This window comes from Cyprinodon tularosa, unplaced genomic scaffold (assembly GCF_016077235.1).
Source record: "Cyprinodon tularosa strain WSP-4 unplaced genomic scaffold, ASM1607723v1 ctg331, whole genome shotgun sequence".
NCBI lineage: Eukaryota > Metazoa > Chordata > Actinopteri > Cyprinodontiformes > Cyprinodontidae > Cyprinodon > Cyprinodon tularosa.
The window spans coordinates 825,078-850,509 of NW_024039043.1; the positions used below are offsets into that span (position 1 = coordinate 825,078).

General features: G+C 36.7%; 1 protein-coding gene across 1 annotated transcript in view; it reads right to left on the reverse strand.

Annotated features, from left to right (window-relative positions):
* Positions 1-913: 913 nt before the first annotated feature.
* Positions 914-25,432, reverse strand: part of ryr2b (ryanodine receptor 2b (cardiac)) — a 113,395-nt gene continuing 88,876 nt past the window's right edge. The window contains exons 89-104 of the mRNA XM_038293906.1: positions 23,865-25,153; positions 23,659-23,723; positions 21,883-22,027; positions 21,672-21,758; positions 21,281-21,490; positions 19,492-19,622; positions 19,311-19,353; positions 14,948-15,084; positions 14,173-14,233; positions 13,720-13,866; positions 13,449-13,583; positions 11,155-11,311; positions 10,818-10,882; positions 8,892-8,992; positions 2,841-2,892; positions 914-1,154 (exon numbers count right to left, since the gene is read on the reverse strand). Of these exons, the coding sequence (XP_038149834.1) occupies positions 1,059-1,154; positions 2,841-2,892; positions 8,892-8,992; positions 10,818-10,882; positions 11,155-11,311; positions 13,449-13,583; positions 13,720-13,866; positions 14,173-14,233; positions 14,948-15,084; positions 19,311-19,353; positions 19,492-19,622; positions 21,281-21,490; positions 21,672-21,758; positions 21,883-22,027; positions 23,659-23,723; positions 23,865-25,153 (2,921 nt within the window). The 3' untranslated portion in view covers positions 914-1,058. The remainder of the gene's footprint in view (positions 1,155-2,840; positions 2,893-8,891; positions 8,993-10,817; positions 10,883-11,154; positions 11,312-13,448; positions 13,584-13,719; positions 13,867-14,172; positions 14,234-14,947; positions 15,085-19,310; positions 19,354-19,491; positions 19,623-21,280; positions 21,491-21,671; positions 21,759-21,882; positions 22,028-23,658; positions 23,724-23,864; positions 25,154-25,432) is intronic.

Genomic DNA, 25,432 nt, shown 5'->3' on the forward strand with positions numbered 1-25,432 from the left:
TTACTGCTATAGCTTTTAGATTTAAAGACAAATCTCAACTGGGTTTAATTATTGCAGTCACAAGTTGCAAGGAATTCTTCTAATAGGGAAACTATTTACCTGACAATAGAAAATGTTTCTTTTGCACAGCCCATTTCGGGTCAATCATCGGCTCAAATCATTAGGTACGCTGATATTTATTGCTTTTGTAGGTACAGTGTTTGACACTTGGACAATGAGTACAATCCCTCAAGGTGGCCCTCTCATGGCCATCATCCTGCTGTTGAACTTGTTCTGCTGCAGCTACTTAACAAAACCTGTTGCGCTATTTCTATATTTAAATCACTGCTTTTTGTTCATAAGTGAACTGTTTTATTAATCGTACTCCTGATGATCTATTTCTATGACAGGACTTTGACCTGAGCACTGAGACATCTGACAGCAACCTACAATGTAGTTGGTAATGAGATGGGAAAAGAGGTAATTGAAGGATGAGTTGAGATCTGGGGAAAAGGAAGTAAGGAAGGATTTAAATTGATCACAGGAGGAACAGGATCCCCAAGAGACAGGATGGATTAGCAGCAAAGCAGGGTAAAAACAGTTAATGCAAGAAGGGGAATGGTGTAACTAGATATCCTGTAGTGAAATTGGTTGCCAAACAGAGGTGATACAAAAAAAGATGAGTTCCTGTAGGCCAAAAATAATTACTCTGGCTATGAATCAGATCAGCTTTTATTGTGCGAAATAGCGATGTATTTAACAGTCCTGTACTGCCAACCTAAGTATATTTGCAGATGTAAAGATCTGAAATGAAAAGGTTCCAACCCACAAGACCCTCCAAAACATTTTTTAGATCAGAACATAAACAAGCAGTTGTCATTCTTTTGATTCCAACTCGTTTATTCAGTGTCACATCAGAGTACTGTTGTTTGGGGAAAAATAAATCATTCCAAAAGCTAATATAGGATTAACATAAACACTCAAATTTTAGGTAATTTAGAGAGTCAAAAGGCAACAAGCAATGTGGCTCCCGAGCAATAACACTATCTTGGGAGGGTTTTGACCTCTTGGATGTTCTGTCAGCCGAGTTGATCCTCATACTGCTTACGGAAACAGTCTCCCACAGGAAAGAATTCCCAGCAACGCTCCTGGTACATTTTCCACACATAGGATTCCTGAAAAGTCAACATAGCCTTCATTTATCAAAACGCTACATCTAATTTATACATCTTTTGACAATACACGGTAGTTACAAAAGTAAACTGTTTAGGAGTGTGCATGGTGAGTGTAAGTATAGTTTTCCTTTTTTGCATGTTTGGCACAGGAAAGAAACTTCTAAAAGGGGACATTTTATATTTTGAGCCATAAAAATCTATCAAAACGTAGTGGATTTCTCTTCATCCTCCTGAAACAGTGTCTGTTAAAAGCACTTTTTGCCTCAAACTTAATTAACAACTGCAACAGGGGGTTTAAGTGAAGAACAACCCTAGGCTTATGGAAGATAATACAGAACAACACAGTTCCTGTCATGGCTATTACAAACAGCTTGAGCAGCAAGTCAGCAGAAAGACCACTGAGGTGATTGCAGCTGCTGTTTGTGAGTACATTTTGCTGAAATCTTTTAGAGCACCTTTTATGTGTTGTTCCCACACTTCATTTCCTCATGCATCAGGTTCAATGTAACTCTAGCAAACAATTCTGCTACATTTTAAGCAATGAAAAATAAGCTGTGCCTCTTTTTGCTCTGTGTCGAAGCCAAATAAAAGAGAAAGAGATTAACTGATATTCCATTTGATTGTACATCAATATTTTAAAAGCCCTTTCATTTATCATGTGCGAGTAGTGGGTTTAAATGTGTCCTAGTGTCATTAATGTTCAAGAACTATGCAAACCTTTTTACAATTTTTTTTTATTCTATCTATCGGATCTTGAGGATTTGGTTTGAGCAAAAGGCTGTAGCACAAATGAAAATTAAAGTTAGGATAAACAATTTTGCATTCCCCTTTAAATATATCTTTCAAGAGCTCTCCATTTGATAGAAAGAGATTTAAAATATCTGATAGAGCATAAAAGATTTATCCAGGAATAAGCATCAGAACTTAATCCACTTTAGAAATATCACTGAAATGTTAAACTGGTTCACAAAGATTAAAAAATTCCTTTCTTTGATCGATGGCACAGCGTTATATTGGAAGCATTCTGTGCCAAATTCTAAATTATAATGTGTGAAAGAAGTGATCATTGATTTAATACCATTTACCTGCAAACACTAAAAACTTATTCTCTGATGTAGAGTATTTTCAGAGAAAAAAAACAAAACCAATGATAGAGAAAAATAAAAGCAAATATACAGCTCTGTAAGATAGAAGTGAAAGAGAAATTATGCATGTTGCTCTTTGCAAAAGGTTTTTTTTTTTTTTTCCAATAAAATGAAAATTGTAGTTGAAATAATATCAGGCTTAAATTATAAATTGCGTCTTTATAGAAAAAAAAAGTTAATGCAAAACCAAAACATAATTTAAAAGAAATAAAAGTTGTAATAGGGAACCAACCTGATTAGCATGGAGGGGATTTGTATCATTAACTGTGCATACCTAGGGTAATACAGTATGGCTTTACAGGGATTGCATGAATGCAAATTCATTCTAACCCGAAAAGGTTACATTACAGATTGTCATTATCGTTGCAAATGCAGGAATTAATAGGTCACCGAGACATGGGGGCGGAGTGTTGAGGATGAATAAATTAAAGGAGACGTGATCTTTCAATGACAGTTAAATTGTCAGGGGGCCTTTAAAGTGCCCACCTAATTCCATCTTTGGTTGTACCTTGTGCTATAAGAGAGGAAATAATTACCATACCTGTCCAGTGTGTTCAGTTTCATCCTTGTTAATAAGATACATCAGGAAAAATCTGAAGGGGAAAGATGATCAGGCAACTGTTACAGCATTCAAAAAATTGACATTAAAAGAAAAATATTTATATAGAAATTGGTTTTGTTGTGCTACTATACAATTATTATGTATGTATATACTTGGCATGCATTAAAGCAGAAATAAAATGAGAGAAAACATATGAAAGGGTTCATATTAGATTAGTGCCTTTGGTAGTGGCTGCCCTTCTTCCCCCAGCTCAGCCGTTTTGTGTCAGAGTTTAGCCCTGTGGTCCCTGACGAGGTTGCTGAATAGCGTGCATCAGGGATTTCATCACTTTTTAGGGGGATTTCAGCTCTCATGTGGGAAACCACAATAACATTTGCTGGAGCGTGATCAGGAGAACGTGGTTCAGATCAGGCGTGGTTCTCAGATAACAAAGCGCTCATGAGAAGACCACATCATCTCCTTACAATTACATCATCTCCAAAACCATTTCAGACATTTATAGACACACTAGCTTCCCAACCATGCCACACAATTTCCAGTGAGGATTCTACTTATCAGTGTGATAAACCTCAATGGCTGTCATTGTTTCCTGCATCTGTAAGCTCTGATTAGACAATCGTTTGCCATATCCACTTCTCATAAGCCAACTCTTTCAAGTAAATTCTGTGCATTCATTTTCTGCAAACAATGAAATATCACAATTATGACCAAACTTCCTGAATGTTTTGGGCGCTGCCATATTGATTTGCTTGATTCACCTTAGAGAGAAGTAGTACCACAGATTTTCACTAGGAGTTGGGGAACTGTGCTATCGTGATGTGTAAAAGGTCGTAAGGAACCGAGCTAGGTATGGTGAAATGATCAGAGCTTGGTCCGAACTAGGCACGGATCAGTTTTCAAAGGGTAGTTTAAATGGTGTCAAGCTGAAGAAACAGTCCTATCAAGCCTGGTTGGCCTGTATGACTCCTGAGTTGCTCCTACCTTGGGGGAGCTTGGCGAGAGCATGGAGAGAGTTTTGGTCAGCCTCAAAGTAATTCTGGAAAAACACCATCTGCAGTGTGCTCAATGTTTCATAGGAATTTGCCCAGTTGGTCCACTTGTGTTTTGTGAACATGAGAAGGAATGCATGCACTCCAGAAGTTATAGTCAGAGGCCCTTTATTAGGTGCTATCCAGTCTCTGTACAAGCAGGGCAGGAGTTTGGTGTGCATTGCTGGCATTAAGTTGAACCACGTTTGACTTTGGCAGGGCTGCTGCACTGTCCTGTTCAGTACCCTAATGGAAAGAAGTTCTAGATACAGCCAATGGATGGAGGGGTCTGGTTGGAGGACCAGCAGATTTTGTCCCCGCCTTTCGCAAATGATATTGTTCTGCTGGCTCTATTTAACCATGACCTACGGCATACACTGGGCCAGTTTGTGTGCAAAGCAGTGGCGGCTGGCCAATAGAGGGAGCTAGGGCCGCGCCCCACCCACCCAATGACCCTGATTAAGACATAAAAAAAAAAACATACATATATTTTTTTTATTTAATTATAAATTAACATTTAAAATATTACGAAATATATTTACACATATTTTTTAGATGTGTAAGATAAATATTTAATCTTTAATAACTAGTAATTCCATTTTTTTGGTTAGATTGGTGACGTATTTCCACCCTAGGTTACAAAAATCTTTACCCATTGACTCTCGTTAAAAATTGTACATTTGCAGTAGCTCCTCTACAATACAAAGGTATAGGAGAGCTCGGGGCGCAGCTCTGGGGCTTTCCGGGTGATTGACAGGTTGAGTCGAGGGAGCAAGCCACGCATTGGAGAGAGAGAGAGAAATGGTGCAAGAAACGTTCTTTTCCAGGACCTGTTTTAGCTACAAGACTTGGCTAACTGCATAGAGCGAGGCTAGCCCTGTATTCTACTTTCCCTGCCTCCTTTGTCAAATGTCAGGATCTGACCCAACATTGATAACTACTTGTGTCAAAATTTTGTGTACATTTGATTGGTTTTTGGTATACAGTATGTCTATTTCGAATTTATAGCCCCCCCTGGAGAAAACTCCACCAGCCGCCACTGGTGCAAAGCAGCCCCTTCATATTGTAGGAGGGTTATCTTGGGGTCCTTTTCCTTAGTGTGGGGAGAATGGAGCAGGAGATTGATAAACAGATAATGTCGACACTAGATAGGTCTTGTGTTAAAGAGATTGTTGTGCAAAAAAGGCCATGCTATATTCCTACCCTCACCGATGGTAATAAAATGTTGATCATGACTGAAAGAATGAGATTTCAGATACAAGCGGCTGAAATGAGCTTTCTCAGTGGCGTGGCTCCCTAAGGGATAGGGTGAGGAGCTTGGTCATCCAGGAGAGGCTCAGAGTAGAGCGGTCTCTCCTCCACATCGAGACGAGTCAGCTAGGGTGGCTTGGAAACCGTTTTGGAGGGCCCCTGGGCCCCTCCCTCAGGAAGCTGTTCCAGGGGGCGAACCAGGACAAGCTGGAGAGGCTATGTCTGTCAACCAGCCTGGGAGCGTCTTTGGCTTCCCCCAGGAGATAGAGGAGGTGTCTGGAGGGGGGGAAGTCTGGGAGTTCCGTGAAAGGGAGCCTAGGCGGAAGTTCAACTGAAGAAACTCATTGCTTTCCTACACCCACCTGCGACCCAGCCAATCAACTTTGAACCACACCTACACGAAAGCCAATCGGCAACCAAAGTTCATCTTAAAAGGCCTCCGATCCACTTGTGTGCTCCTGTGCGTAGGCGGTGGATACACTCTGTGACTTCATTCAGATGACACCATTTCAACCCACCTCCAGCCCCTCCTCCACCATTGTGGTTAAAGCTTCATCAGAGTGTCATTCCTCCCGGACTCTCACTGCGTTCCCTGTCACATCTCAACCGATCTGGCAGAAGACCGCCATGTTGAGCCTGGTTCTGCCAGAGGTTTCTTCCAAACAGGGAGTTTTTGCCCTCCAACCTCGCTTCATCATTCCTCATCATGGACAGGTTCTCTCAACCTGTGACTCCAGGTCCCTGAGTGAAGCTCTAGTATCAGCTCACGCAATCCACTGGATATCCCCATAAAGCTCATCATACCGTCTCTCTAACCAGCAGTCTACAGATTGACCAACTTCATCTATCTCCTCTCCACCACCAGTTTCAGGCCTGGTCGGGACACAGCCCTGCTCTTTACTCCTGTTCATGCATATCTATCAAAATTAAGCTCTACGTTTCCTGCCAAGGTCTGAGCGCCAAAGACAATGTAATTGTATCAATACATTCCTCCTAATTCTCTTTTCTCTTCGTGTGAGTTTTTCAGATTGAACTAGGCTTCAGTAGTCAATACTTAAAACAACTGATTGAGCTGGAGATTAAAAGTCTTTGTATTTCTTTTTAGGTGGGCTAATATGTACTAGGAATCATTACGATGTATTAGAATCATAAAAAAAGGGAAAATTATGCATTTAAAGGCTGCAACAGCACTCTGCAGGATCCAACATAATTAGGCTCAGTTAAGCTCTTGGTATTGGCAATTAGTAAAGAATTTACTCCAGAAAATTAAATAGGGATTAAAGAGAAATGCTGTCAGCCATTTCCACTTCCAGTATCAAAGCAATTTTCAAACATTTGGATCAGTGTCCCTAAATTTACTCCTAATTACTTTTTTTTTTTTTTTTTTTTTTTTTTTTTAGCGGACTGAATGTATATCAAATGCACCCAAAGAGCTAACATGTACATAACATGTAGATCTTTTTATTCTTTTTGCCTTGTTTAAACCTTTTAGACAAAGGGGTTTAGGAATTTGAGATGCACCTGTAGCTCATGTAATACCACACAACGTACTGCATGCAATGTATTATCAAACTATACTCTAACCCTACAGAGGGTTCAAGCCATTCCATTGTTTTTGTTTTAATGTTTCAACATTTATGACCAAGAGATTCCATTTATTTTCTATTTGCTAACAGATTATGGCAACTGCATTTTGATTTTTTTTCTTGCACCTTTATAAACATATTCAATATATTATGATGAACACATTTGTTCAAATTCTGTATGGATTTAGAAAACTTCAATCTTAATGCAGGTGTGAAACATACTTTTTATTGAGCAAAAATATTTCCCATTGGTCTAATGTATTGTTTTAGTGGCCTAATTCTCAAAGATTCCAAATAGTTAGTGATAAATTGCATGTGTATTTTTTTGTGTGTGTGCATGAATAAGAGGGATGTCATTTCTTTATCAATCTTATTCTTCTATTCATAATTTTGATGACCCAAATATGTTTACATATTTACAGAACCTCTTTCCATTGTTAACTTTAGTTAACTACTTTCAATGTTAATTTTATGGACACAATGGTTGCAGAAATTTTATTATGAGAGTTTGCATCAGACTCTTAGAGTTGCTAAAAAAGAGGCAAAAACTAAGGCAGCAGATGAGTTTCAGCTTTGGAAAAGCACTGAACGTGGTAAATTATTACATTTGCAGGGCATGGTTATTAAAATGTGATCAGCATATGAAGGCACACATGCAAAAAAAGGTTTCTACACACTGCCTGCTGAATTGCAAATGTCTATCACTTTGCGTCTTCTTTAAAGATCTGCTCTGCATGCACAAAAATGCATCAGTTTTAACAGGAACAAACCTAAATTCAGAACAAAATTATTAGAGAATAGCTTTGCAATCGTTGCTGCAACTAAAATGAAGCAGCTGTAGGGAAGCCAACACTATGTATTGCAGTTTGTTTTATGCTGCTTTAAAGATTTTGCTTTCTACTTAATATTGTATGTCTTACTTTCTTCTTCCTGGGTGTGGGGGGTTTATACTGTACATCATAATTTCTAATATTCAAATCTTATAGCAATATGTAATTGTTGACCCCAGCAATACCTTAAGATGAGGTACAATAAATGATTTTATAGGTCATTCTACAGCCAGTGTTCATCATCACCTGCTCTTCTCAAAAACTTGCCTATGTGACTTAAGAGGGTTAATGAATAAGTCATGCGACCCAGGTCATCACTTTATAGCAGTCTGATCTCACCTTAAACTGAAGACCTAACTAAGCTCAAAGTTGTTTGGCAATGAAACAAAAATGACAGTTATCTGATCCGATGTCTTTGGTTCTCTGATGCAGGATTTAATCTACAGTGGTTAATGTTGCCCTAGCTTTACAAGTAAGTGGTCTGCGAGAGAGACTGTTTAATTTTGCAATGGTTCAGTTTTATCAGTGGCTTTCAGTTCCACTAAACTGGGAAGTTAAAGGTATAGCACCCTTAGTAGCAAAAAAAATCACAGTTGCTTGAAAAGGCTTGAAAAAGTCAGTCTTTCTGTAATTTATCTAGATATAGTAATTCATATATTAAACTATATTACTAAAAAAGAGCAACTTGTCAGTATTGATCTCATTAAATGAATGGCTTGTTCTTTAATTGTTAACATAATGCATTCTGAGCTGTTGCTCTTAAATATAAAATGCACTAAATCAGTTCTGTTACAAATCAAAAAGCAGCAAAATCTGGTTTTCTATTTATTCAGCTTCATGTCTGACCTGTTCATACAAACAGTGCACTATAAATGTAACAGAAAATGCACTGTGTAACAGGCAGCAAAAATTGTATAATTGTGCAGCAACCAGTACAAGTGCCATCTACATGATTTTTCTTCCTAGTTACATTACTCTATATATTCCTAACGATTCTTCTTAACCAGGTATAAGACATTTTTTATTGTTTGTTGTTTTTTAGTATGGTTCAAAACGAAGTAATTTAACTCTGGACTGTCTGTAGACTGCTAGAGATCGACACTAGCCCTAAAGTAACCCTGATGCATTAAGTGGTGCTAGATAGATGGATGAATGGACATTTTTCTTTTAAACTAAATGGTAAGAAATGTTTTCATATTCTTTGTGTGAATCAACATAAATATATGCATCACTTTTTAAGTAGAAATTGTAATGCTCAGCAATTGATTAATACATTTTTTAGATTTCGACGAATACATGCCCACACTTAGTGGTAACAAGCATAAAACAACTCACAGATAGTTTGCCAAGTTGTGCTCCTGCAGAGTGTGAGTCTCAAAGCCGTGAGGGATCTTGTCAAAGTACTCACTTCCTATTCCACAAATGAAACATTTGGTCTGCAGAGAGAAAGAAATAAGAACTCATGACTCATTCAACATGTAAAGAATAATGAACACTAAAAACAAATTTTAAAATCTAAACAATGAGAATAAGACATCCATGCTCCGTAACAAAAATATTGGAGATAGTTTGCTAGAAATGGTGTTAATAGTGATATTTTTTAATTTACCCCTTCCCATAGAAGATTTTTGCTAATAAAATTAATGAAAAAATTTATGTTTCTGCACAGTTATTGCAGATGTGTTCTATGAAAGCAACATGGTAAAATGTTTGTTTTGCTGCTTACTGTAATGCAATATGTGTGTTAGGACACTCATATTAACAACAACAAATTATTAGAGGTTGAAAGTGGAGCACTCAGTTCATCATGATTGAGCACTCAAATGTAACAACTGGGAAAATGTATAAAACCAATGTAACTGTAAAAGAGACTGTATGAGAAATACAGGTACATAACACAAATTAATAGGTTCTGCCTTAAAAGCAAGGACAAAACTAAACCAAACCATACCTAACATATTTTTGTACATTTTAACATTTTAGAGCAACCACTAAGCATAAAGTTTTTGGGTCATGCTTAAATTCTTCTGAAACACACACACACACACACACATATATATATATATATATATATTTTTTTTTTAGGTGTGCTGAACCATTTCTTAGTCTTCTTTATTCTTCTGCAGATGCTGTGATGCAAATACTGCTGTCTAGCTCTCACTACAAGACAACCAAATACCAGTGGGCAGAACTGCTCCACATTTAGTGACATAACACTTTGTTTGTCAAAGGATGTCTGCAACTTGTTTCCTTAGTCTAGTAATCAAAGCTGTATTCAGTGACTTGCTTGTAATTGTTTTTGTTGGACTGTTCTCACTACAAACTGCTGCTGTTACCCAGAGTCAGCCTGCCTCTTTCTTTCAACTATGCTCATCTTCTTCGCTGTGTGTGGCTGAGGATAGCTGTCTCTTGAGACCATGTAGTCTAAGGACTCCATTAAAATACTCTATGCATGTAAATGTGGTTTTAACAACTGCAAGCTGTAAAATTTCGTAGAGAGAACCTCTAAGAGCTAAAGGATTCTTTGGGTATTTTGCTACATCCACCTTTGTTGTTCTTGTTGTAATAAAATATTCAAAAGATAACACTTTTCACACTGTTAGAAAAAAAAATATACAACTGATAAATGATCAAATAATGAGAAGAATCAAAACAAGGCACAGATTATCTTTGATGCCAATACTACTGTTTGATTTGCTATACAAACAATAACAACATTCCATGCATTGTTTCTATACATTTGTATGCCAAAGTTCCTTATTCTATACTAAAATTTATTTTTATGTATAAATAGAAAAGTGCACACTCAGTATGAGCCAAGTATGTCTGCAAGGGTCAGGATTTAAACATTGAATCTGGAAGAAACAATGGAAGAAAGTATGGGCTTTCATTCACCATGCAGAAATGGCTCGCTAAATGGATTAGATATTTTAAAAATTACATACTCTAATCTATTTGCTATAGTTACACCAAAACATGTTTTCTGCAAAGGAATCATGTTAATATGTATTAGAATATTCTTCAACAAACATTTTATTTGAGGTAATTTTTTGCACACAGGAGCTCAGCAAATAAAGGCTGATGTTAAAAACAACGTTATAAACTGGATCTTCCAAATGTTGACATCATGTTGTGGTTACAGAATTGTATCTTTTAATAATACATAACCCTTATCAGATTCCTTGAGTTTTTTTTCAAGATATTGAAATTCTATCTTAGGTCAAATATGTATGTGGAGAAGATATTTTTGTCAGCCCTTACCTCCATGTCCTCCTTCACCTGCTCCTGCTGGTCTCGAAGCTCTCCAAAGGCATCAATTATTAAGCCTAAGAGAGGGACTACATTTTGTAACTGTTCATTGAAATCTCTGTCATTTCATGTGAAAAGCATCTGGCACTGAGGGATGAAGAGATACGCGGCTAAATTTCCTCTAACACATGAAATATTCATGACCCGATTCACTCAGAAACTGTTGAACGACATCTGTATTTGTGAGTTCGATGCATGCTGCAGCCAAAAAAACTGCAGCATACTTGCTTATGCATGTGTGAGGCTTGTTTGCATACATGTTCAAAAAATATTCCACCCTTGCACTCACCCTGGATGATGGCGAGTAGGATGACGATGACGAAAAAGAAGAACGTAATATCAAAGATGATGCGTTCCACTTCAAACTCGTCTCCAGCAGGATCCTCGATCTCGTCACCAATCCCACCACCTGCTCTCACTCCCACATACATGTGGAACATGTAGCACTAAGAAAAAAAAACATTATTGGTTGTGGTATATTTTGCATATTATTTAAGGAAAAGTATTACCACCTAAGGTGTTTTTCATTGTCATTTTTTTCTGTGACTGTTTTTAAAATGGTGTGAAATAAGGAACGATTATTTTCAGCAAAGGTAACACTGCCGGGTGAAAATACATGCTGGTACAGACAATTATATGTTTAAGGCACTTTCATGCCTGCCTCCATGCTGGCCGCCTCATAAGAACATTTTTAGAGCTAACAGGATTCTTGTACAAATTCAAAGTGTGAACATGGTGCAAAGGTCTTTTTGCAATCAATATTCTTCATCTCACACAGTGTGATGGGAAGAATCAACCTTTCACATTGTCCAGCCATGTCTGATTTGTGTTTAAGTGCCAACTTTTCTATTCATCACAAAGAACTGGCATTAAAGTAAAACAAAAACACTTTATTGTACTTGTCTTCCTAGTCCACAGGCTTCAAAATGCTGTGGTACTTCTCTACTATAGATATAAAATGATTTCGAGTGACTGTTATTTAATCAAAATAAACAGCGACAGAGGGGATGTGTGCTGATGATTCAGTGTAATATCCCATTCCTCCCATAATAGCAGGGTTCATTCAAATGCAATCCGCCGGCATTTGTGACTGACAGTGTTGTCCATATTAGAATAGATCAGGCCTTTGGGTTTTAACGTCATAAACCAGCAAACAAAGAGGCACTCTAAGACCTTTGGGGGTGCCTTTTTCATGTGTCTATCATATTTTTGAGGGATGACCACAAAAGGGTTGTTTTTACTTTAGAAATGGAGATTCTGCCTTTGCTTTTTTGATCTATGTCTAAAAATCAATAGAGGGGACTTAGTGAAAAAAGGTTTTGATAATACATAATATATATTTTTTATTATATTGATTTTATTTAATAAGTGTTGTATTTCATTAATATTGATGATTGCCGCTTACATTTAAAGATAAAGCACAACGCAGTTTCTTAAAAAAATATATTTCTCTATATTAGCCCACTAAAATACATACTTTAATAGGGAACTTTGTCTGGGTGATATGAGATATATACAATAAATACTTGTCTCCTTCTGTTCTCTCTGCATCAATTCAAGATGGCAGTGAAGTGGTCAGCCTTTGACTCTGCAAAGGTGTTAAGGAAGCCTGGTTATTTTAGAAGTGGCCTTCAGATTATTAGCTTTGCTGAGTCAGGTATCACTCACCCTCATCTCGACAATATGTAATTTGTTCTCTATGGGTTTCAGGTCCGGAGAGTTTTCTGGCCAATCAAGCTCAGAGTGATGCTATGGTCATTAATGAAGGGGTTTGATTTTAGGTTGCGTAGGCAGTTGCCAAGTTCTGCTGTAACATGAAATTAGCATTTCTAAAAGCCCTGTCAGCAGAGAAAAGTATGAAGTGCTCACAAAATGTACTGGTAGATGTCTGCACTGATTGAATTTGATCAAACATGGTAAACCTACACTGGCTGATGAAGTAGCTCAGTCAATGGAAATGTCAAAGGGGACCTGAGGCACTTGGGCTTTGTGTCTCAACTCTTTCTTAAAGCTATGGGCCTTCTTTTTTTTTCTCAAATTATATTAAAATATGTCTTTGGACTACTTAGCAAAAGTCTGCTTCTTTGACTTTGCAACCCTGGTAAAACATGTCTGATATCACAGGAGAAGCGCAAGGAAGGCTACATTTGTGCCTCGTGTTGTGGATATGTACCTTTATGGCTCTTAAAGCTGTAACTCCAGCTGAAGTCCATGCTTTAAACTATTTTACCTACAAGAAACTGTTGAAACAGCTGCGCTTAACAAAGCCTCTCAAGGCTCTGGCACTTGCTCTTCTTCAATCACATCTTTTTCCTTCCTCTCAACTTTAGCAATGACCTTAATGTATGTCACTTTGTAAAAGGTCCCCAGCACTCAGATGGATAACTGTAGAATCAGCAGCCTTCCAAGGATTGTGTAGAGCCTTGCAATTAGAAATTGTTATTTTGCAATACTTTTCTTTTTTATTTTGAGAAGAAAAATGAAAAAAAAAAAAAAAAAAACCAAAACACTGAAGTCTTATAATTTGCATCAGCAAATGGAAGTAAACAGATAAGAAAAGGTGGGATTTAGTTTTTAACTTACAGTAAGCATGTCGTTGCACTTCATATCGTCAGTTTCGTTGTCATGACTCTGGTTGTAAAACTTCCTGAAGAAATTAAAGGCTATGACAGTGTAAAGATATACCACAACAGCCAGAAGTCCCACGGTCAGCACCAGCTAAAAAGGCAAAAATTATTGTAAGAAGAGAGACAGAGGCAAATAATTTAATATGGAAAATTCTCCAGTTCAAGGCTTTAAAGAAGAATTATATATTTTGTTTACAACTTTTAGCACAGTCCTAAAACACACGCACCTGTTTTCCATTGTGTGTGACAGAGGAAAGGATGGTACGAAGCGTCTTAAAGCCCATGGCGATGTCCAAAAGGTGAGCAGCAAAGAAGAAGTTGTTATAATGACCCAAAACTGACATGGTCATGTACCAGGCCAAATATAAGAAGGACTAAAACACACACAGACAAGTCAAGAGAAAAACAAAATATATTAAATTACAAGAACAGCCTGATAAATGTGTTTCAGACAAGTAGACTGACAGGATATTGCCATCATCTTTGAGACATGTGTGGTTTCATTAGATAAAATCTTGATTTAATCATCAAATATTACGTTGTTTGCACACAATGTTCAGTCATAACTTATTATTACGTAGCATGTAGAATATAACGTGGCATGTTGATTTTTGTTTTGAGAGAGCGAACATGCAAAATAAATCCAATGAGCCATGAGTTGTGGACATAACCAAACTTACATTGTCAGTGAACACCACTCCTAGCTTCCAGATCTGGTACTTTACATCAAAGGAGTTAAATCTGGAACAGTGTCACCACAAAGATACATAAAAACACATGAAGAACCAGGAAAATTAGGTCAAAATGTCCAAGGCTAAAATCATATCCCTGAGCTACATTGTGTTCTTTAAAAGAGAGTGTCTGTTCTGTGATGACTTCTCAGAATGTCCTGTTCTTCCTCAAGTGCAAGATAATGCTTTCGGACCTTTCTTTGTAAGGACACACATTAGGTAATGCATGGAGATACACACACCTTCACAGTTTATTGGAAACAGCCGTTAATAAAAGTATGTGCTAAAAACATGAATTGGTCAAAAATGCTAATAGATAATGGTGCTAAACAGCACACGAAGGAGATGAATGAAAGTGTAAAGACCAACAAAGTACTCCAACACAATACCAAATGACCATTTTGTATTACAGAGGAATGTACAACAGAAAGGGCAATATTGATTTCAATTTTTGGGTTATTGTTTTTATATCAATAGGCCTTGAGGCACAGATGTTGCGAACAATCACTGCAAGCTAGCAGACTAAATGGCCTATATGGTTTTATTTAGGACAAATGTAAATATGCTTTACTGGGTAACAATAACTGGCAAAAAAAAAAAATGCTCTTTGTTCAGTGTCAAGTAGAAAATGAATGCTAGACCAGATGACTGCAGTTTGATCTGTATCTTTCTGAGAGGGTTAATTAACAAAGACCTGGATATTTTCAATATTTTCTCTACTTACAGCGCACTCCAGGCACTGTCTCTTCTGAGCCTCTTATTTTCTTTTCTCTCAGTGCTGAAGTCTAAAGCAGCTTGGTCCAGACCTAATAGTTCATGGATCTTCTTACAGCCGCAAAAGTCTCCATACTTATCCATCACCTGACAGGGACGAAAAGACAGGTTGAAACAATAGCATCTTTAACATATCTCCGCTTGAATAAGGCATGACAAGAGACAGCAAAGGGTAATTAGCCGCATTGTCAGCACTGTCTGAATCATAATGAGATAGCAGCTTAGTTCTGCCGACAAGATGATGGTGCAGCTTTGGGAAAAATGATAAGTGAACATAAAAAGGTTTTTGAAAGCCGTTTGGAGGCGTATGCAGATGGAACAACAAAGTGAAACAAATGAGGTTGTGCTGTTACAGTATAGTACCTTGCAATAGTATTTGCACACCTTAAACCTTTTTGCATTTTGCAACTGCAAAATCCTGTGTTTCATTAAAAGTTTATGAGGAAGATCTAAACAAAGTAGAGTGTAAACTGTAAAGTAGAGGGAACATGATGCTTAGTTCTCACAAATTTGTACAGAGTAAAAGCTACTAAATATGCCCTGCATGTTTATTCAAATCAGTTCATTTTCATAGGGTTTGACACAATTGAGTTGGACTGAATACAAATATTGTCCACAATTTCAAGATTTTGACTGATGGGCATGTGGACGAAATTGTTTGCACACTTCATTTAAGATAATCACTGATTTTCAACACAATTTCAATAGAATGAAACTGGGCAAACATTATTTTATACTTAGAAAATATTGAAAATTACTTGACAAAAGGGGCCTGTTAAATCAAGGTGTGTTCACTAATTAGCATCACAGGTGTCAATAATCTTGTAATCAGTCAGTGGGGCTGTATATAGTGCTACAGATAGCACTGTGCTGTTTGGTGACATGGTGTTCAACACCATTAACATGGAGCAGTGGAAGCAAAGGAAATAGGGCTCTCAGAAGATTATAAAGAAAATCATAGACAAGAATGTTAAAGGTAAAGCCATCTCTGAAGACCCTCTCTAAATAACTTCATGTTCCTGTGAAAACGGTTGCAAACATAATTCAAAAATTCAAGTGTGAGTGTGGCTTAAGGAGGAAAATTGATGAAAAATTAATAAGAATGATAAGAGGAATGGTAGCAAAAGAGCAGAGAATAAATTCTTAAGTGATTAAAGGTCAACTTCAAGCTCAAGGAACATCAGTGTTAAGGTGCTTTCAGACCGAGCCCCACAGGAAGTTCACCACTCAGCATTTCAGAAGCAGTTTTTACGCCACAAACTGTCAGCAAATAGGAGCTTGAGCTCATTGAAACTGATACCCCCCCATGAAAACTCAGCAAATAGAGCGGTTAGTACTTCGTTAGTGCAAGTTTTTGCATTTAAATTGGTAATTTGTAAAATGAAAAAAACAAATAAATTATAAAAAAAAAAAGATGTGAGCTACTTTTGTTTCAGAGATATTAAAGACTGTTTTTCTGTTATCCAGATGTCAACTCTCCACCCATTGAGCTGGAAAATGAATCAAATTGATATACCTTTTACAGTGCTTTTGATTTCTGAAGGTAAAACTTGTTTGTGATGCTACTGTTTCAGTATATCAAGTTATTGCATAACATCATATGGCATTCCTTTGCTGCCACTGAATACAAAAGTGGGAATTTTTACCTTATTTGGTGGCTGGAATGATTGTTACACAATATCCAATTCCTTATCAGATTCTTCAATTTAGATCTGCATTTACCCCTAACAACCCTATAGCATTTCATTTGAAGGTCTTACTATTGGCACTTCACAATAAACACATAGGTGAAACGTAACATTACGGACTACTGATATTATGCACAATGTCTGAGTCGGCTTAAGGGAGACAATATATTGGAAAAAGCCCCCAGAGCTACATGTGGATGACAGTCCGAATCAGCCGTACTTCCTTGCAGATCTACCTACACAGAAAGCACCTGTGCTGGGGAGTTGGCAGTGACTGGGGTCTGTGAGGCAGTTAAGGGAGGATGATGAACAGTCCTTCTAGGAATAAATTATTTTTTCTTTCCTTTGTCTAGGCTGCATAAGTAACTTACATCACAACCAGAGTTGTGACGTAGCCCTGCTCTTTCCATACGTGCCGTTGTTTAACAACACCACAGTTCTATCTAGTGGCACAATGTGAGAATGGAAAGGTGACAGCCCTCACCATGTTGGATACAATGCTGGTTCCCTTCCCCATGCAGTTGACAATGGTAATGTAAATCCACTGCCCTGGATCTAAAACTTGTACATAGATCCAGTTCCAGCCAAGTTATTTAAGGAAATATTTCCACTGATTTCCTCCTCTATTTTACATATGATTGATAAATCCCTAATACAGGAAAATCCACCCAAGCTTTTAAGGTTAAGCATTAAATGTTTCCTTAAGAACATTCTACTGTGACTCACTGTATGTTGTACTTAAAAGACAGAGCCCCCCACAGTTTGAAGCTAGCTTACTGTTATGTTCTCCAATATGGGAAGTATTAATTATTATTATTATAAGTATCTGCTTTGAATTAAGTGTTCAAGCTGGAACCAAAATGGAAAATTGCTTTAATTACAACTTAATAGAAAATTAATGTCAAAGTACTTCTTCTAGAGGTTATCATTTGCCAACTCATGCTCTCAAGTCCATCTGATGTGGCTGTTTGTTTACTGAAAAGTATTTTAGTTAAGACAGATTACGCCTTACAGGATTACAGCCTCCAGCATTTTTAATGACCTCTGGAGTCCCTCAACGGCCAGCTCCCTTTTGTCTAATTTTATACAGGCAAGAAATTTTAAAACATCCGTCTAAGCAATAATTGTTTAACTTGACAGCAGGAAGATTTTCTTTGGAGGATGCTAAACTGTTTTAGAAAAGAATCTTAATCCATAATCACGGACATTGTTTTGATGTTTTTAGTCTTCCAATATTAAAGTACCTTTTTAAAAACAAATCTGTAGTTGAAAGTATATGGACTGGTACATACTTAAATGTTCTATTTACTGTCTCATTTTAATTTTATGATCATAACAATCATCTCGTTTTCATTTTTGATGTTTAACTGCTAAAATGCCGTCTACTGTGGTTAGGACATGCTCTATGTGCCCTTTCCCCGTTCCTGCCCTTTAAAAAGTCTGTGCACGCCACTGGAGATAATACAGTAAGTACTCTACTTGTAGCCAAATGAATGTGAATAGCCATGCCTTTCAAACATAGGAAAAAAATGGTAATGCTTCCAGTAGGTATATAGCTTGCAATCCATATTCCACAATATATGTATATTATATAAATATATAGAGTAGTAAGTATTAAAATAATATATACATTATTTGGTAAGAAACAACCTTCCTCTAACTGACATTAAATCACACAAAACTTTTTTTGATGATTAGAAAATGACTTAGAAAAAATCTTTGGCCCATCCTTCTGGAAAAAGCTGGTGTAAGGGGGATACGTTTTGAGGCCAGCTTGCTGGCCCAGACCTTTCATCCCTTTCCAGTTGGTAGACTCGTTTGTGAAAAACCTTTACCTTTCTGAATGCTGTTCTGAGACATTGCTTGAATTCAGACCTCACACACCTTTTTCCAAATATTAAGGTATTGTCAATAAGGGCTTATTATATCTGTGATCTATCTTTTTATGAGGCTTTTTAAAAGTTGAAAGTGTAAGGACAATAAAATGCTGGGGAAAAAAAGATGATTACCAAGCATCCAGCAGCTACAATAATTTGGCATGTTTATTTTTCCTTTACACACAGCTATTTTATTGAACGTTAAATGGCACTCCTTTTAAAGAGAACTTTAGAAATCGACCCTGGGCTTGGTGGTAATGGGCAGAAAAATGGGCTGCTACTTTAGTATTACATACAGTAGAAAACACTTGGGATTATTCAGCTTGTTCCTAAATGTTGCTTTCTTAATTAATTTAAGGTGTTCAGTTTTTACTTTCTGCCTCCCTATAATAAGTTGCAGAGGATTTAAAAAAAAATACTGATATAAAACATTAAAGGCAGTTTGCAAGACAAAATAGCAAAAAATACCTTTACAGAAAAGTTCAAAACCATTGCTCATCATTCTCTATAAAACAAATGGTTATCTAAAATGGAAGGTGTGCTTAACTGTCTGGAAGAGGATAAAATTATATGTACTTGACTGTGGAATAATTACAGCTGCCATTAAATCTTTTATCACAGATCAGTTGATTCCTTACTGTGCTGTCACTGCATGAAATCTGCATATAATTACATGTGTGTAAGCATTTTTGGAATAAAAGTTCTATCTGACTGTCAGTATCAAACAAATCCATTTGTAAGATTTTACCTTTCTTTTCACAAATTTATCCCAGTAATTACTCGGAAACGATCTGAAAAGATACAGAAGTAGATTAACAGACAACATAAAGATGTTGCATAATTACGAATAATGCGAAATATGTCTTTATTTCGATATAGACAATTTTGCTAGATATCATTTATTAATCTGTCCTTAATAAAGATAATACAGTGTGTTGATGACCAGACGGTCCCATTGCCCTTTGATGTCTTCTTCGTGAGGCTGCTGTGTCACACATAGTCCGTCAAACTCGAGCCTTCGTGCCACCTCTTTCTCTCGTTTGAAGATCAGCAACGGCACCTTTCAATCAAATGCAAAATCATTTAGAAATTATTCCCTGCAAATACTGAAAGACTAAAAAATATACGTTAACTTTAAAATGAATTAAAAAATCTACCATGGTGATTTATGTTACATACTGCAAAAATAGGATAATCAACAGTAACAGAAAAGAAAATGTATTTTAAAGTTAAGTGAATAAAACCCTCAACTCTTAGACCATTGTATGACACCAAGTAATGAGTTTTTGCCCTCAATCCAATGCGGCCAACCTCTTTTTATATTCTAAGAGTAAAAAAAAATTTTATCTGCTCTACAAATACAATTTCACTATAGCAAAGCACTGAGAGGAATTTTTCCCCTAGTATTTTCTGGTAGCTTATTTACAGGTTGCAAATCCAAAATGGTTTCTCTATCATGTCTACAATATGGTGAGAAGAATGTTAAGCTACTTATGTAAAACATTGAACTCAGGTGTTTCAATCACTTCCATGGCCACCTGTGTATAAAATCCACCCCTAGGCATCAGTTGAAAAAGCTTGTTAAAAACAGAGAAAGCAGGACAGCTGCATGTCCAGTCATGAAATATTCTTCCAAATAAAAATAAAGTTAATCAGTATATCAAATTTACTGTTTGATGCACTGATTCTATATGAACCCTAAGAAGCATGAATACAAAGTCATACGAACTGAGAGCAAAAGCAAACTCAGTCACTTTGTTAAAGGCATAGGAAAAACATAAAGCAATATCTGTATACACAAGGGCCCAGAGGGTGAAACTTTCTGTAGAAATAATTGAAATCATGTGACTTTCAAATTGATCCCAACTTGAGATCACTGCACAAACATCCCTATGGCTTCAAGCCTTCCATCATCAATCACAGTTCAAAGCATCAGATGGCGTTCTGTAAAGTAAGATGCCACCGCACAGTAAAAACAAGTCATGCTTTGTGTTCTAGCAATCTAATAGATGACTCTGGGTTTGGAAAACACCATGAAAACCCCACTTGCCTGATTGCATTGTGCAAAGCACACATTTTGATGGAGAAGGAATTATAGTATGGGGACATTTTAAGAATGTAATTTGTTCAAGTGAAAGGAATTCATAATTCTTTAGACATTTAAATAGTTTTAAATTAGATTACTAATGCACTTAGCAGGGTTCATAAGGATATTAATGTAAAAATTTAGTTTGACAAGCTTTTTCTGCACAGTCATAAGTTCAAGCTTGTAACTTAGACTTTGTGATGAATTACAAATGAGAATGTGAACCAGACCTTTCATTCTAAATGAGCAGCTGACCTCATGAATAGTACATCCTATTTAAGCCTTTGCTTTAAAAGGAGGATGGCATTAAAGTGAAACTGTGTGAAAAAGTGTATTTTTGCAATACAGTGCTTTGCAAAGCATTCATTTTATTTTAACTAAGCCAACATTACCGTCATTGGTTTTAAAACGAAATAGTCAGAAGCAGATAACAGTAAAATACACTTAAGCCTGATTAGTTATATTTGTGCACTGATAGCAAACTATACTACTTTTCCAACAACATCAGAAAGCTTGAATCTTGAAGAAGTCTAGTTTAAAAAAAATTCTACTTGTGTAAATTAAAATGAAATTGCCTCTAAAAACTACAATTCAATCAACGGGAGCAGAAAAACATTATTGAAGAGGCATACCTTGAGGCAGTAGTAACCGATAATGCAGCAGAATGAGATGATTGTGTGTGCAATAGAAAGGAAATGAAGGCACAGCTCCATGTAACCACTGCTTTCTTCGAGCACAAAATGAACATTGCTATTGCTTGTATTTTTCATAGTGGAGTCCAGTTCTTTTCCGTTCACAGATGTAACCACTTTTTCTTCTTTGGGTGCAGGCAAAGATACTACCTGGAAACCAGTAAGAAAAGGAAATGGTTTTGCTTGGCATCTTTGGTGGCATAGTTGACAACAGGGAATTGATAAAAATAACATGAGTATGAAACGATTTAATTGAGGCAACCTTTTCCACATTCACAATCCTACACAGCTGCAAGTCTGAGAAAAAGTAGGCTCATAAGGTTGCTCTCACCTTGTAGAAAAGAAGGATGAAGTTGATTGAAAAAGTAACAAATAATGCCAACAAACGCATGTTATAAAAATTTCTTGCAAAGTAATTCTAGAGAGAAAAGGAAGAAGAAAACAGATATAGTCAAGCTCAAAAAATGTTTGCTATTGCTGAGCTGGATGTTGACTGTGCATAGTTATCTTTGTAAGCATGTGTTGCTGTACTTGTACATTACCAGAAGACTCTTGTTATTTGCGCTTATCATCTCCCAGAGAGCAGAATGCTGGCCCTGTGCTTCCTTTAACCTATTAGAGCATCCTTTGGCACTGTGTTTCTTCTCTTCTTTTACATTCCAACTTTCCTTTTCAGATTTCTTCCCTCTGAAAACATTCCAAACATAAAAACAAGACATGTCCAAGATTTTTTTATGTACTTTATTTCCATAAAAGAAATTAAAAAAATAAGAATTAAACCTTTTTAATCTCATATTTTCTTTTTTTATCATAAGATAGAGTGTGTTCAGACAAATCAATGTTCTATGCATGATCTCATAATTTTCAAGCTCATATAAAACTAATATTAACCTGTTTGAGCACTGAATACTTACAGCAGTTCACTTACAATCATTACACTGTTACAAAAATATGTCACATTACAACTGTAAATTTTACTGTGTTTTATTGTGAACTATACATTAATCAGTGTCAATGATCTTTAGGTAAATCTCTGCCAAATTCACATTTAGGGAAACACATTTCTCCCCATTTGTCTTAAACTTTTAGCTTTAGCTCAGAAAGACTGAATGGTGTGCACCTGTAAATAGCATTTGAAAGGTTCTGCCACTGATTCCTGATAGGGTTCCAGTCTACAGTTCGATTGGGGTATGCTAGTATAAACAGGTATGTAACCAGGATTGTCAGATGTTTAGTCTCATCTAGCACCATTAACCTTGAAGAAGTTTTTTCTATGCTAAAGAAATGCATTCCTACAGCATAGTTTCACTGGTAGTGATCTTGTGCTTAGGATGATGCTCAGTGTTTGACTCCACAAAGCGTTTTGCATATTATTGATTTAATCTTAGTTTATTTAACCACAACACTTTCCTCCATGTTTCCTTTATCATCTCTATGCATGTCCTTGCTCTTAGAGCACAGCATGCGTTGGTTGTGAATCAGTGCACTAAAAAGGTAAAAACATACAATGGAATAAACAGCAACTATGTACAGCCCTGATGTTTTTGCATGTTTATCAAAAATCCAGTTCTACTGTGCCAATTAAAACAGTTTACCTTTAATCTATCTATAAATCTATCTATAAACCTCTATAGCGACAGAAAACAATGGGTATCTTTAAAACAGATTATAACTTTCAGAAAGTAAATATTAATACTTATTCAAGTTTCAAATAATTAAATAGCATAATTAAACACTTAACATTAATAAATATTTTGGACAAATAGGAAGGGGGGGGGGGGGGGGATCCCATTCTACCATAAGACACCAAAATAGGAAATAAATTCCTGCATGGCTTAGAAAAGTCTAAATGTAACCTTTCATGACTCTCCTTTAACAGTGGTTTTCTCCCAGCCTCTTATCCATAAAGGTCTTTTTTCTTTTTTTTTTTGTTGTGTTGCAAGAATAATACTTGTTGTGTCAACTCAACTGATTCTCCCAACTGAACTAAATGCTGGCCTTACCCAGCCTTTCAAACTGCGATTTCATTGAAGCCCTGCATTGTGCTGCACTCTTTTTAACAGTAATTAGACTGTTATATACTTTTTGTATACTTAGTTTTTGCTCATATTGTTGGATAACAATGTGTATAACATACAAAAATCTAGCCGTATTTTAAACCTCTGTACAATTTAATCTTGTGACTGCTGCCAGCTTAAGAGAGTCTATTAAATAATTCATAATATAATATTTTATGACATAATATTTGAAAAATACATAACATACAACAATTTTTGAAAAGGTACTGCATCCTTTAAGGCAAGAGAATTGATACTCACTCTTGATCGTGTAACTCCTCCATTTTCTCATCTTCTTTTTTTTCATTGCCCGAGTGGTCCATGAACTACAATAAAACAGTCACCTTAATTTTCAAAATCTCAAAGCACCAGAATGATTAGGCTAAAAATACATAAAAAACACAAACAAACAAAAAAACCTGATAGAACCTTTTAAACCAAAGACATAAATAGAAAAAAACACTTACCGAAGTCTGGGGCTGCTCAGAAATTTCTTTATCAACCATTGTTGCATTGAACAGATCAGCCAGACTATCAGAGAGATCTTGCGTTATAATTCTGTATTGACCTCCTTCTTTTTTCAGTTTGAGACCGAATATGTCTGAAAGTATGTCCACCTCTCTGGGAAAGGTCACTGAAGCCATCTGCCCAATCTCCCTTAATTCTTTCTGGGATGAGAAACTAGCAGAGTACTTTCTAATTGGATCCATACTCTTTGGCATCTCCATGACCTTGTCGAGAGTTGGTTCAAGGATACCACCAAACAAGTCCGACACCTTCATTCTTTTTGCTGCCTCTATAAGACCACTGTTGACAAATGTGATGTATAGCAAATACATGATGTGACAGATGACAACAGAAATGCAGCGGACATGAACCATACAAATGAATGAAAAGACTCGAAATGCTGCTATTAAGAAATCCCTCAGAGTCATCTTCATCAGTGTTCTCAGGTTTTTCCAAGACAGGACAAAGGTTAGCATCAGCCACAAATAGGAGATACAAGTCAGACCCTTGTCATTTGGGCTTTCATCCTCATCGAGCTCACTTTTTTCATTCTCTTTTTTCACAGTAAACTTATCCCTTGTGTTTGATCCGGATATCTGGGCTGCAAGCTGCATCTCAAAAATGGTATCCTCACAGAAGTTTACAAACATCTCCATTTTCTCCTTCTCTCCTCCCTTATTGACCACATCAAAAATGAACTGCCTCTTGGACTCCTTAACCTGTGGCTTCTCCCACTGTGTGCGACTATATTCGCTGATCTCAAAGTAGACTCGTTCAAACCGCTTCCCACTGCCAAGAATCTCAATGCGCCCAAGGCTGGGCTGAAAGTAAGCCAGCACACATTCAGCCAGTTCCATGAATGTCTTCAGCCTGGAATCCTTCGGCATGTGCTCCGACAAATTTGTAAGGAGAACAGTGATGCTGAAACCAATGTCTTTTGCTGGCTCATGAAATCGATCCACAAATGCTTCATATTCCAAGATCTCACTATCATTCATTTCAATGCACGAAAGCAGGAAGTGAATTTCAGCTTGGGAGAAGCGCTTGCAGTTTTCTATGGATTTCTGAAAGTCCTTTCTGGTTATGTTGCCCTTACAATCAGGGTCAAACTCTCTGAAGCCCTCTGAAGAGGTCAGGTCTTTTAGTTTGAGGAACATGTCAAAAAACTTGAGGATCATTTCCACATTGCATGACGACTCCACCAACATATCCACCATCTGCTTTCCAATTGTCCCATTGATAACATTGCCTGCAACAAAGAAAATGGTAATAAATTATCAGATTATAGTTTAAGTTTAATACATACAGCATAATATTCATTTGATTTCTTTTTTTAAGGAAATAAGAAAAAATAAAGTAATTTGGATCTGAAACATGCATTAAATAATTATTAGTATACACAGAGGGTACACAAAAATGAAATTTGATAAAGAAAAGAATGCTAAAACCTCAAAATGTGCCAAGACATGACTGTCCATCTTAATGAACAGGTCAGCCAATGTCAGCTTTAATTAACGAACTAAGAGGA